At 52.1% G+C, this 13,383-nt stretch overlaps 1 protein-coding gene across 1 annotated transcript; it reads left to right on the plus strand.

Annotated features, from left to right (window-relative positions):
* Nucleotides 1–302: 302 nt before the first annotated feature.
* Nucleotides 303–3,303, plus strand: BLOC1S3 (biogenesis of lysosomal organelles complex 1 subunit 3). The gene is made up of 2 exons (XM_047837191.1): nucleotides 303–415; nucleotides 903–3,303. The coding sequence occupies exon 2, from the start codon at nucleotides 912–914 to the stop codon at nucleotides 1,506–1,508; it is 597 nt and encodes a 198-aa protein (XP_047693147.1). The 5' UTR covers nucleotides 303–415; nucleotides 903–911; the 3' UTR covers nucleotides 1,509–3,303.
* Nucleotides 3,304–13,383: the final 10,080 nt, after the last annotated feature.

The raw sequence follows: 13,383 nt of genomic DNA on the forward strand, positions 1-13,383 counted from the left end.
AACCCGGGGCACTTAGAGGGAGGGCCTATTCTCATTGGCCGCACGTGACAGCGTCTCCGCCCTTCTCTTCGTCTCCTGTCGGTTTCCGGGTTTTCGAGCATCGCCATTGGCCGAATCACTCGTTGCAGGCGGCAAACCTCGTTTTAAAAAATTTTTATTTGTCCACTCGCCGCGCACCACAACCCGGAAGCGCCAGCCCAGCCGACTTCCTATTGGTCGTACCTCGCCTCACGTGGCTTTGTACCCGCCCGCCGCTGGTTTTGAGGGTTTGCTTCCTGGTTGGTAGGCGAGTGGCCCACGTGTTTGGCCGCCATGCCCGCTCTATCCGCTTCCCTATTGGTTGGGGCTCCCTCGGTGAAGGCGGGGCACTTGGGCTGCGTAGCGGATCTTCCAGACTCGGAGCTTCGGTAATCAGGTATGGCCTTCGGTGTCGGCGCTCCCCCGCGCCCCCACTAGTGTACGCTACCCCCCCCCTTCAAAGTCCCCCTGGGTTGTCCTTCTTTCTGTGACCCTGGCGCTGGTCCCTGAGCCGCTCAGCAGCTCGTGTGCTTCCGGATCTGACACCGGCTTGGAGGACTGGTTGGAGGGTGTGGCCTCTAGGAGGCAAAATCGGAAAGAGCTAGGTTTACGACTCTGGAAGCTCGGGCCTCCGAGACTTCATCCATCTGGTCCTCGGTTTCCCTGTCAGGACACAAAGATGGTGGGGTCCAGTAGCTCTCATTATCTCTGGCAGCAGGGATGACGAGCCCGTTTACAGAAGAGGAAACTGAGGCCCAGGCAGGGGAAGCAGATCGCCAAAAATCGCTAAGCTAGTCAGTGAAAGGGGTGGGAATCCAGAACCTGCACTCTTAAACCACCGCCAGGTGCCTCTCATGCCGTCCCTTCGCCCCTCTTCTCCCTAGTTCGGCCCCATGGCGTCCCAGGGTCGTCGGCGGAGGCCGCCGCGGAGGCCCGAGACGGTGGTGCCGGGGGAGGCGGCCGAGACGGATTCGGAGCTCTCAGCGTCCTCGTCGGAGGAGGAGGAGCTGTACCTGGGCCCCTCGGGCCCGACGCGCGGCCGCCCTACGGGGCTGCGGGTGGCCGGGGAGGCCGCGGAGACCGACTCGGACTCGGAGCCGAAGGCCGCGCCGGGGGACCTGCCTCCGCTCGTGGTGCAGCGGGAAAGGGCCGGGGAGACCTGGGGGACCGAGGAGACGCCGGCGCCAGCCCCCGCGCGCACGCTGCTGCAGCTCCGGCTGGCCGAGAGCCAGGCGCGGCTGGACCACGACGTGGCGGCCGCGGTGAGCGGCGTGTACCGCCGCGCCGGCCGCGATGTGGCCGCCCTGGCCAGTAGACTTGCGGCCGCCCAGGCGGCAGGGTTGGCGGCCGCCCACAGCGTGCGCCTGGCGCGGGGAGACCTCTGCGCGCTGGCCGAGCGCCTGGACATCGTGGCCGGCTGCCGCCTGCTGCCCGACATCCGCGGCGTGCCGGGGACTGAGCCTGAGCAAGATCAGGGACCGCGAGCTTAGCCGTAACCCCGCCTGACTCTGCGCCCTGGGGATGGTCCTTGAGGCCTCGGGACCTGGCTCTGTATCCTGTGTAGTTCCCTTCCCATCTTGCTGTTTTGCCCCCAGGATAACGCTCTGTGTGTGTAGAGGGGGCGGGTAATATTGTACAGCCCCGCCCCACCTCTAGCCTAGGTTCCTCCCCACCCCGTCCTGTCCCCGTCGCTGCTCCCTGGTTCCGAGCCCGTCGCTGAGGCTTGGCTCCAGCCCTTGGGTAACCAGTCGCTCCTTGATCTTTCTCCGTCCCGGAGTCTCACCTTGCTTCACCTTTTCTTGTGCTCTGCCTTTCACGAGTTTGGTTTCTGCTCACAGGGCGTGGTCTTGCTTCTTCGCTTAGGAGCCCCAGAATCTGGTGCAGGTTCCATGGCATCTTCCTTCACTCCCTTGTCTCTGCCTCTGGTCCTAGAACCACTTCTGGAATTTTGTCCCCACAGGCTGGGTCCTTTTTCTGCTCCTCAGGCTGGGCCCTGGTTCCACGTCCTAGTTCGTCCTCTGCCGTCTCCTCGCTTCCAGTCCTTGGGCTTGGTTCCACCCTCTGCGCCCCATCTTGTTTCCTGAATCCAGCTGTACCCTTAGGATTAGCTGCTGTTGCTTTTTCTTTTTTATTTTTTCAGAAGAGCTGCTTTTGCTTTTCCCATTTTATTTATACTACCTACCTGATCTTGAGCTCCATAGCCCCCCCACCCCATGGCCCAAAATGAGCCCCCCCCTTGCCCCAAGAGAGTCCTTCCAGTTTTCCAGGCCTAAGAGGGCATCTCCCCAGATCCTCCAGACCAAGTTGGTATGTCCTCCTTACTCTCCAAGCCAAGGTGGCCTTTTGTGTCCAAGCTCTAGCTGCAACATGGGTCTCCTCCTGACTCTCCAGGCTCACAGTGGCGCCCTTCAGGCACTGAGCGCCCAATACAGGCTTGCTTGGGGAACTTTGGGTGCCTCGTGACACCAGTCTGCACACAAAGAGCACACACTGGGTGTTTGCTTACTGTGTTGGTCCCTGGAGGCCCCAGGGATTTGGATTTCTGGCTCGGCTCCGGGTCTGGGGCTCACAGACTCTCTGCTCTCTCTTGTGCGCCCAGCTCTGGTCCCTCTGTCCCCTTCACACGTATCCCCCTCCCCTACTTTTTAATCCCAACCTGCAGCTGCGCCCCCCAGGATAGAGAAGTGAAAAAGAGTACTCTGTGCCTGTCCTGTTAAAACTCAAAACATTGGGGCGCCTGGGTGGCTCAGTCAGTTGAGCGTCCGACTTCGGCTCAGGGCGTGATCTCGCGGTCTGTGAGTTCGAGCCCGGCGTCGGGCTCTGTGCTGACAGCTCGGAGCCTGGAGCCTGCTTCGGATTCTGTGTCTCCCTCTCTCTCTGCCCTTCCCCTGCTCATGCTCTGTCTCAAATAACACACTAAAAAAACAACTCAAAACATTTACTGATGTGGAGAATTTGTCCTGGCTCCCCCTCTAAGCTGGGCTAGGTTCATTGGTGATTTCTCTTGAGAATGAGGGTTCTGAGAGAGCTTTCACTTCTGGCCTATTGAGGGGGAAGCTGTCGCCGGGAAATCGGGATGCCTTGTATTTTTCCCCGGGCTGCATTTATTCATATTTTGTTAATTCAGCACACTGTTACTGAGCACCTGTCCTGTGCCTGTCCTGCGCGGGACACCAGGGGCACAAGAGCTGGTCCAAGCCCTCACAGAGCTCAGTCCACTGGGGGAGGACGACATTGATAAAATACTCTCCTAAATAAATGGATAGATTCAATAATTGCAATTTATACTTTAGCGGTAAGTTTTTTGTCACTGTGATTAGTGCCGGAAAGAAGTGTGGGAGTTTTGTGAGGACATAACCGAGATCCCTCTGACCTTGTCTGGGCAGGTGGGGGGAGGTCACATGGCTTCCCCAGGAAGTGATGCGGGAGGTTGAGCTGAGCCCTGAAGGTATAAGCAAGTGAGACTGGAGGAAGTGGAGTAGAATGGCTGGCGCGGGGGAGGGGGGCTTGGGAAGCATGTGCAAAGGCCCTGAGTTCGAAGGGAGCATAAACGATTTAACAGAAGAAGGTGAAAAATTTTTAAGTTTATCTTTTTTTTTTTTTTTTAATGTTTATTATTGAGAGACAGAGAGAGAGACGGAGCATGAGCATGGGAGGGACAGAGACAGGAGAAGACGCAGAATCCAAAGCAGGCTCCAGGCTCTGAGCTGTCAGCACAGAGCCCGACGTGGGGCTCGAACTCACAAACTGCGAGATCATGACCTGAGCTGAAGTCAGACACTCAACCGACTGAGCCCCTTTTTAGGTTTATATTGAGAGAGGGGCACCTGGGTGGCTCAGTCAGTTAAGCACCTGACTCTTGATTTCGGGTCAGGTCATGATCTCGGGGTTCATGAGTTCGAGCCCTGAGTTGGGCTCTGTGCTGATGGCAAGGAGCCTGCTTAAGATTCTCTCTCTCTCTCTCTCTCTCTCTCTCTCTCTCTCTCTCTTACTCTCCCCCTCCCTCCTTCCTCTCTCAAAATAAAGAATGAATGAATGAATGAATGAATGAATGAATGATCTGCTGCTGTCCAGGGGCCAGAAACTACATTCAGTGGGGGTCCAGAATGCACTCAGGTCCAGTGCATTGCAGGGGAAGGCCCGAAGCTGATGGGTTTGATTACAGAGCCCTGGGAAGTAGGAGGAGTTGTTGGGCAGCAAGGACCCGTGTTCCCTTCCCTCCGGAGCCTCTGCCAAATTATCTTCCTCTCCATCGGCATTTACGGAAGTAACCTGTGTCCCCTGGGCCTAGACATCAGGCCAGAGTGCTTTCTGGAACCTTTGCAGGAAAAGGAAAGTTAATTCTGGCAGCTGGGTGTTTGAGGGATTTTCTGGGTAAGTCAGAGGCGTTTTAGGGATTAAATGAATTTGCTGAGGAGGTGAGGCCAGATTTGGGGGAGGGAGAGGAGAATTTCAGCGAAGTGTGTCCAGGGAGACGCCAGTAGGGTGAAACCCGCAAACTTGCCAGGCTGTGAGGCCAGCTTGAGCATTGGGCTTGTAGGACCCGTGCCTTTGTCCTCCCCTGTGATTTTTCCGTATGATAAACAGCACTGGAGACAGAAGCAGAAAACCATCTCCGGAGGGGAAAGGATCAGGAGAAATCAATCGCACTCAGACAGTAATCACAGAAGTCGCTATACCCAAAGAACTAGTTCACACAAATTTTTTTGTAATGTTTATTTATTTTTGAGAGAGACAGAGCATGAGCAGGGGAGGGGCAGAGAGAGAGAGGGAGACAGGATCCAAAGCAGGCTCTGAGCTGACAGCAGAGAGCCGGATGCGGGGCTCGAGCTCACAAACCGTGAGATCGCGACCTGAGCCCAAGTTGGATGCTTAACCGACTGAGCCACCCAGGCGTCCCTCACACAAACGTTTTTCTCGGCTAATGTATATTTAGGAAGCGAAGAGATAGCAGAGCTTTGTATGACTTGGCTTCGTGACCCTGTGCAGAGATCCAGGAGACCGAAAAGAATTCTTACCTTCTCTGCCTTGCCAGGCCCCAGGGCCTCTCAGCGGCAGCCTCTGGAGTGGGCAGAAGGTTCCAGGCCACGATACCCCATCGTTGTTGCCAGAACCATAGGAGAGAAAAGACTTCCGTCCTACCCTCCTACGTTCAATGGCTGGGTCTGGAAAATAAACTGAACACAGGCAGGTTAATGGGAGAAAAGGTGTAGACATTTGTTAATTTTTAATTTCACATTCACGGGAGTATCAGAAAGAAATTTTTTTTTCAACGTTTATTTATTTTTGGGACAGAGAGAGACAGAGCATGAACGGGTAAGGGGCAGAGAGAGAGGAAGACACAGAATCGGAAACAGGCTCCAGGCTCTGAGCCATCAGCCCAGAGCCCGACGCGGGGCTCGAACTCACGGACCGCGAGATCGTGACCTGGCTGAAGTCGGACACTTAACCGACTGCGCCACCCAGGCGCCCCAAGAAATGTTTTTTTAACAATGGTCAATTCTTTTTTTGAAGATTTATTTAAGTAATCTCCACTTAACATGGGGCTCAAACTCATGACCCCAAGGTCAAGAGTCACATGCTCCTCCGACTGAGCCAGCCAGGTGCCCTTACGGCTGATTATTTTCTTTTCTTTTCTTTTTTTTTTTTTTTTTTATAAAGATTTTTTTTTTTCAACGTTGATTTATTTTTGGGACAGAGAGAGACAGAGCATGAACGGGGGAGGGGCAGAGAGAGAGAGGGAGACACAGAATCGGAAACAGGCTCCAGGCTCCGAGCCATCAGCCCAGAGCCCGACGCGGGGCTCGAACTCACGCGAGATCACGCGAGATCTCGCGAGATCGTGACCTGGCTGAAGTCGGCCGCTTAACCGACTGCGCCACCCAGGCGCCCCAGGGCTGATTATTTTCTACAGGGTTGCCAAAAGCATTCAACAGGGAAAGGGTGGTCTTTTCAGCAAATGGTGCTGGGAACACTGGGTGTTCATACGGAAAACAAACAAAAACGAAGTTGGTCCCTTACTACCCACTACATACAAAAATTAAAATGAGTCAAGGACCTAACGTAACTAACACTCCACAACTCTTAGAAGAATTACTGTGAAGACAGGAGAAAAGTCATAGTAAAAAAAAAAAAAAAAAAAAAAAAAAAACCATGGGGGGAGAGATCTTCATGACATTGGATTTTGTAGGGATTTCAGATGGGACACCAAAAGCACAGGCAACAACAAAAAATAAATAATCGGCCTTTATCAAAATTAAAACCTTTTGTGCATCAAAGGACACTATCAACAGAGTGAAAAGGCAACCCGCAGAATAGAAGAAAGTATTCACAAGTCATATACTTGGTAGGGGATTAGTATCCAGGATATATAAAGAACTCCTACAAGTCGACAACAAAAAACAACCCAATTCAAATATGGGCAAAATACTTGAATAGACATTTCTCCAAAGAAAATACACGAATGGCCCACCAGCCCATGAAAAGGTGCTCATTAGGGAAATGCTAATCCAAAGCACAATGGAGGGGAGCCTGGCTGGCTCAGTCTGCGGGAGCACTCGACTCCATCTCAGGGTTGTGAGTTTGAGCCCCCGCCTTGGATGGAGAGATTACTTAAAAATAAAATCTTAAAAAACAAAGCACAATGGGATACCACTTCACATCCACTAGGGTGGCTATTAAAAACAACAAGGGGCGCCTGGGTGGCTCAGTTAAGAGTCTGACTTCAGCTCAAGTCATGATCTCCCGGGTTTGTGAGTTCTAGGTTAGTAAGTTCTAGCCCCATGTTGGGCTCTGTGCTGACAGCTCAGAGCCTGGATCCTGCTTCAGATTTTGTGTCTTCCTCTCTCTTTGCCCCTCCCCTGCTCCCACGTTTCCTCTTTCTCTCTCTCTCTCAAAAATAAATAACCATTAAAAAAAAAAAACAGGGGTACCTGGGTGGTTCAGTTCCTTAAGCATATCTGACTTCGGCTCAGCTCATGATCTCGCAGTTCCCTAGTTCGATCCTGGCATCAGGCTCTCCGCTGTCAGCACAGAGCCTGCTTCAGATCCTCTGTCTCCCTCTCTCCCTCAAAAATAAACAAACATTAAAACAAATGGAAAAAAAAAACAACATAAAAATAACAAATGTTGGCAGGGGTGTGAAAAAATGCACCCCTCGGGCATTGCAGCTGGAATGTAAAATGGTGCACCTGCCGTGGAGGCCAGTGTGGGGCTTCCTCAAGACGTCACATAGAAAACCCGCATATGGTCCCGCAAAGGCCACTTCGAGCTGCAGGCCCCGGAAGAATTCAAAGCAGGGGCGCCAACAGATACTTGCACACAAACGTTCACAGCGGCATTAGTCACAATGGCCCAAAGGTAAAAACACCCCGACCCACGTCCAGCAACAGATGAACGGATAAGCAAACGGTGACGGAGCCACGCAGGGAAATAGTATTCAGCCCTGAAGGAGAACGAGGTTCTGGCACAAACCGCCTCAGGAACAAAGGAAGAGCTCAGGCGAAGCGAAATAAGCCAGATATTGAAGGAGGGACATGCATGATTGCTCTTAACACGAGGCAGCTAGAATAAGCAAATTCATTGAGACAGAAGGTAGAAGAGAGGTCATCGGGCGTTGGGGGGGGGGGGGGGAGGAATTTGTAAAGGGGAAGTGATCAAAGTCCCGCAAGAGGCCGTTGTAAGTGCTTTGGCTTTCACTGTGCCAGAGCAGAAACTCTGTAGGTCAAGTTTTTCTGACAAACTGGATGTTGGCCAAACTCTCTTGTAATCGGTGCGATCAGATCAGGCTCCCCACCAGCAGCCAAGGTCAAAGGGCAGTGACCCAAACCAAAAGTGTCTGTCCCACCACTGCGCGGTGAGCCCCGTGAGGGCAGGGCTGTGGCGGTCATGGCCACTGCCTCCTAGCACAGGGCCAGGCACAAAGCAGGTGCCGGGCGAGTGTTTGCTGACCGAGTGAATGCCCTTCACGCCATCACACAGCATCCACCCCTCAAATGCGTGGAGCCGTTCGGGTGTTTGTGTCCCAGCCTCCCTCCAAAGCTGATGGGCACTCAGTGCCATATAACATGTCACCCTCAGCCATGCAGGTGGAGAGGGTCAGACATGCACCCAAATGCTGCTTGGCGCCCGATCCGCAAATGTTTCTGAACTCTGCTTCGAGGGGAAGGGCATCCAGGGTGGAAGGAACAGTATGAGCAAAGGCCCAGAGGCAGGAACATTCAGAGGGTGCTTTGGAGGCTAGATGAATTGTCCTCTGTGCCTGGCCTCCCCTAGAGGGCAGGAGGTGACAGATGAAGACTTCGGCCAGAGCCAGACCACGCAGGAACAGCGTAAGGAACGTGGTTTTGTCCCAAGGGCCCCGGGGAGTCAAGGCAGGTTCTGAGCGGGAGAGGCAAGGGCATATTTGTGCTTTGGAAAGAGCCCTCAGGCCTCTGAGTGGAGGGTGGAGGGTAGGAGGAGAGACTGGGTCTGCTGCGGGCACCCTGTGTCTCCAGCACCACCCAAAGAGCAGGCGCACTTGGAATAAATGTACGAGTGACTGTGGAATGAACACGAATGACTGCATTCTAATATCACTGGCAATAAAAGCCAAAGCCCTTACCGGGGCATTCGAGGCCCCATGATCTGGTCCCTCGCCCACCCGGCTGAGCTGCTATACAACCGGCGGCGTCGCCCAGCGCCCGCCGGACGCCAGTCTGTCCTGCAAACTGCCAGCCTTTGTACCGGCGCCCTCGCGCTCGCTGTTCCACCTGCTTGGACTACTGTTCCCCACAATGCACGCTGCACGAATGCATGCTCTGTTGTTCACCTCCGCATCCCCAGCACCGACGACACTGTGCGACGCGCGATCAGCGCGGTAATTTGTGGAATTGCTGAACGAGCGACGGAACGCGCGTCAGCCTCATCGGTAGAAACCTGAGCAAGTTGAAGCACAGGACCGAGGAGGCAGGGGCGGAGCCAGAGGGGCTGGGAAAGCGCGGGGACGGGGGTGGGGCTAGACGGGGGCGTGGCCGCGGCGGAGGCGTGGAGAGGAGGTTTCCGCTGCAACCCGGCCCGGGAAGGATCCCGCGGAGGCTGGGGCTGCCCTGGGAATGGGGTGGGGTGGGGTGGGCGCCCGGGTGGAATCGGATTCCACTGCCCCCTTCCCAGAGCAACTTGTTGGCAAGATCAGTTCTCCAGGCCGACTTCATCCGGGGCTTGGAGATCTATGGGGCCAATGAGGCAGGACTGAAGGCTCAGGAGATTGGAGAGCTGGGTTTGTCTCCATGCCTGCCCCCGGGGGCCCTGCCCTCAGCTGCCTCCTTGGCACTCTGACCCGGAGCCCTCTTGTGGTCGCCTTCCCCCTGCCCCCACCTGGTCTCCCTGAGACTCTTGGAGTGACGCGAACTGTCCCCTCTTTGTTCGGCATGTGACCTGCAGTGTGCACCCGGCTTGAAGAAACGGCCCCAGCCTGAGGCCGCTGGAGCGAGGGCCCAGCCCCTGTTGGCTGCTGCCCTCTGTTGGAAAACCCACGCAGTTCTCTAGCTTTGTTAGCAAGGGACTTGATTGCCTCCCGCTGGAAAATTGTTTTTAAAAACCTGCAGATTAGTTCCAGTATGTGAAGGATGTCTCTTTCCACGCCGCGTCCTTCTGCAGTGCCCAACCCGCACAACCGTTCAAGCTGAGTCTGCTTCTGCCCTTGTATATTCCTTGGTGTTACCTTGTGGTGTGTGGTTTTCTAGAGTTTTATTTAGGATCATTCTTTGGGGGGGTGTGTGGGGGGTCCTTCTTGAGGCCACGGTTTTTCTCTTAATCACCTATACACATATTCCCATATACTGGTGGGAGCCACATGGCCCCTTGTACTTCAGTTTCAGCTGCTGAACCCTTTTGTTAAATGAAATTGTTAAATATTTTCTTTATTTTTTAATAATTTTTTAAATGTTTTATTTATGTTTAAGACAGAGAGAGAGCATGAATGGGGATGGGGCAGAGAGAGGGAGACACAGAATCTGAAGCAGGCTCCAGGCTCTGAACCGTCAGCACAGAGCCCGATGCAGGGCTCGAACTCACGAACTGTGAGATCATGACCTGAGCCGAAGTCGGACACTCAACCGACCAAGCCACCCAGGCACCCCTTTATCTTTTTAATTTTTAAAGATATCTTTACATTTCTTTTTTGTAATAATTTTTTTAAATGTTTATTTATTTTTGAGAAAGAGAGAGACAGAGTGCGAGCAGGGGAGGGGCAGAGAGAGACACAGAATCCGAAGCAGGCTCCAGGCTCCTGGAACTGTCAGCACAGATGGATGGGGGGCTCCAACTGATGAACCATGAGATCATGACATGAGCTGAAGTTGGTCGCTTAACGGACTGAGCCACCCAGACGCCCCAATAATTATTCAAAAAATTTTTAAATTGTTTATTTATTTTTGAGAGAGCAAGTACAAATGGGAGGGGCAGAGAGAGAGGGAGACACAGAATCCGAAGCAGACTCCTGGCTCCCAGCTGTCAGCACAGAGCGGGACACAGGGCTCGAACCCACGAACTGTGAGATCATGACTCAAGCCGAGGTCAGACACTTAACCTACTGAGCCACCAGACTCCCCTGCCCCAGTAATTTTTTAACGTTTATTATTATCTTTAAAAAATTAATGTTTTACTTATTTTTGAGAGAGACAGAGACAGAGCACAAGCAGAGCAGGGGCAGAGAGGAAGGGAGACCGAATCCGAAGCAGGCTCCAGTCTCTGAGCTGTCAGCACAGAGCCTGACGTGGGGCTCGAACTTGTGATCACATGTTGCCAGATATCCCCCCCGGGAAGCAAAATCACGCCTGGTTAAGAACCACTGCCCTAGAAGGTACCACTTACACCTTTAAAAACTATGTATATAACTCACGCTTTTAAATAGTATGTTTAGGGGCGCCTGGGTGGCTCAGTCGGTTAAGCATCCGACTTCAGTTCAGGTCACTATCTCGGGGCCCATGAGTTCGAGCCCCGTGTCGGGCTCTGGGCTGATGGCTCAGAGCCTGGAGCCTGCTTCCTATTCTGTGTCTCCCTCTCTCTCTGCCCCTCCCCCGTTCATGCTCTCTCTCTGTCCCAAAAATAAATTTAAAAAATTTTAAAAAAATTAAATAAATAAATAGTACGTTTATAGTATACACCTGGATTTGTCCGTTTTAGCCACTGTCTAGTGATCACCCACAATGAAAGATGAGGATTATTTCTTGTTCACAGACACCCGTGCCCACACCACAAACACACACCCTCCCCAGCTTCCCATCCCCCGGTGTATTTCACAGATGTGGCTACAGAATCTACATCACTGTGCATATGAAAACACTGCGCAATGGCCAAGTCGTGTAGTGAACGATGATGATCATTTCCTTTCTTTAACAACTTCTTATTCTCCCTGGAGTTAGTCATCGCCTTGATTTTTCGTCTGCTTGGGTTGCTACCTACTTATGGCTACTTCAAGTCCAACCTGTAATCCAAATCCATAAAAAAGTTCAAGGAATTTCATCTTCTTTTTTTTTTTTCTTAAAGTAATCCTAATGTTGTAAATTGAATCATACAGTTGCACTAGAGAAGTTTGTTTTTATTTACTAATTTTAAAGAATTTTATTTTTATTTTTTTTTTCCAACGTTTATTTATTTTTGGGACAGAGAGAGACAGAGCATGAACGGGGGAGGGGCAGAGAGAGAGGGAGACACAGAATCGGAAACAGGCTCCAGGCTCTGAGCCATCAGCCCAGAGCCCGACGCGGGGCTCGAACTCACGGACCGCGAGATCGTGACCTGGCTGAAGTCGGACGCTTAACCGACTGCGCCACCCAGGCGCCCCATAATTTTAAAGAATTTTTAAAAAGGGTTTTTTTTTTTTTAATGTTTATTTTTGAGAAAAAGAGACAGAGCGCGAGCAGGCAGGTGAGGGACAGAGAGAGAGGGAGACACAGAATCCAAAGCAGGCTCCAGGCTCTGAGCTGTCAACACAGAGCCAGATACAGGGCTGGAACCCATGAACCGTGAGATCATGACCTGAACCTAAGTCTCATGCTTAACGGACTGAGCGACCCAGGTGCCCCTATTCATTCATTCATTCATTCATTCATTCACAGAGGGAGAGACAGAGAATCCCAAGCAGGCTCTGCACTGTCAGCCCAGAGCCCAGTGTGGGGCTCAAACTCACAAACCAAGAGATCATGACCCGAGCCAGAATCAAGAGTGGATGCTTAACCGACTGAGCCACCCAGGTGCTCCTAACTTGTTTATTTATTTATTTATTTTTTAGGTAATCTTTATGCCCAACGTGGGGCTCAAACTCTCTGCCCTGAGGTCAAGAGTTGTACTCTCTTCCGGCTGAGCCAGCCAGGCGCCCCGCCTTCATTATTTCTTAAGAAGCAAACTAGGAATAGAAGGAAACTGCCTTAATCTGATAAACAATCTTCAAAAAACCTGCAGCTAGCATCATCCCTAAAGGTGACGTGTTGAGCGCTTTTTCTGTGAGGTTGGGAACAATACAAGGATTTCTGCTGTGACCTCTTCTAGACCATTTTATGGGAGGTCCTAGCCAGTGCAATACAGTAAAAGAGGTAAATCAAACTTATGAGACCAAGGAAAGCAAGAACTACAATTGTCATTATTCGCAGATGGCAAGATCACATATGTAGAAAACCCAGGAGAATTTAGTAATCGATTCAGTGGATTTCATATTTATATTTAACTACCCACAATGAACCATTAAAAAAAGGATTTGTTTTTATTGGGCAGCTGGGGGGCTCAGTCGGTTAAGCGTCTGGCTTTGGCTCAGGTCGTGATCTCACCGTTCGTGGGTTCGAGCCCCATGTCGGGCTCTGTGCTGACAGCTCAGAGCCTGGAGCCTGCTTCGGAGTCTGCGTCTCCCTCTCTCTCTCTCTGCCCCTCACACTCTGTCTGTCTCTCTCTTCAAACTTAATAAACATTTAAAAAATTAAAAAAGAAAAAAACAACGTAAACCACCCAGTTGAAAAATGGGAACCAGATCTGAATAGGCACTCTACAAAAGAGGAAGTCCAAGTGGCCAGTGAACATGCAAAAATGTTTTCAACCTTCTTCTTACTGCAATCTCACTTCCAATCTTATTCTTCCTGGGGAACTGCAAATTGTAACCAGAGCGAGATGCGACCGTACAGCCACTAAAATGGTTCACCCTAAAATTATTGACGGTACAGAGTGCAGTGGGGCTGTGGAACCACAGGAATTCTTCAGCTTTGCTCGTGGGCATATACATTTGGAAGATGGGGGGGTCTGCATACTCTGACCCCTCCATTTGGCTCCTGGTTGTGTCTGAGTGCCCACGGGCTCCGAAAGACGCAAGATTTCCCCTAGGGGGCGCCTGGGTAGCTC

Source organism: Prionailurus viverrinus, chromosome E2, assembly GCF_022837055.1.
Source record: "Prionailurus viverrinus isolate Anna chromosome E2, UM_Priviv_1.0, whole genome shotgun sequence".
Classification (NCBI taxonomy): Eukaryota; Metazoa; Chordata; class Mammalia; order Carnivora; family Felidae; genus Prionailurus; species Prionailurus viverrinus.

Bases quoted from the DNA above. Each gene is read 5' to 3' on its own strand.
- BLOC1S3 (XM_047837191.1), top strand. From the start codon at position 912: ATGGCGTCCCAGGGTCGTCGGCGGAGGCCGCCGCGGAGGCCCGAGACG.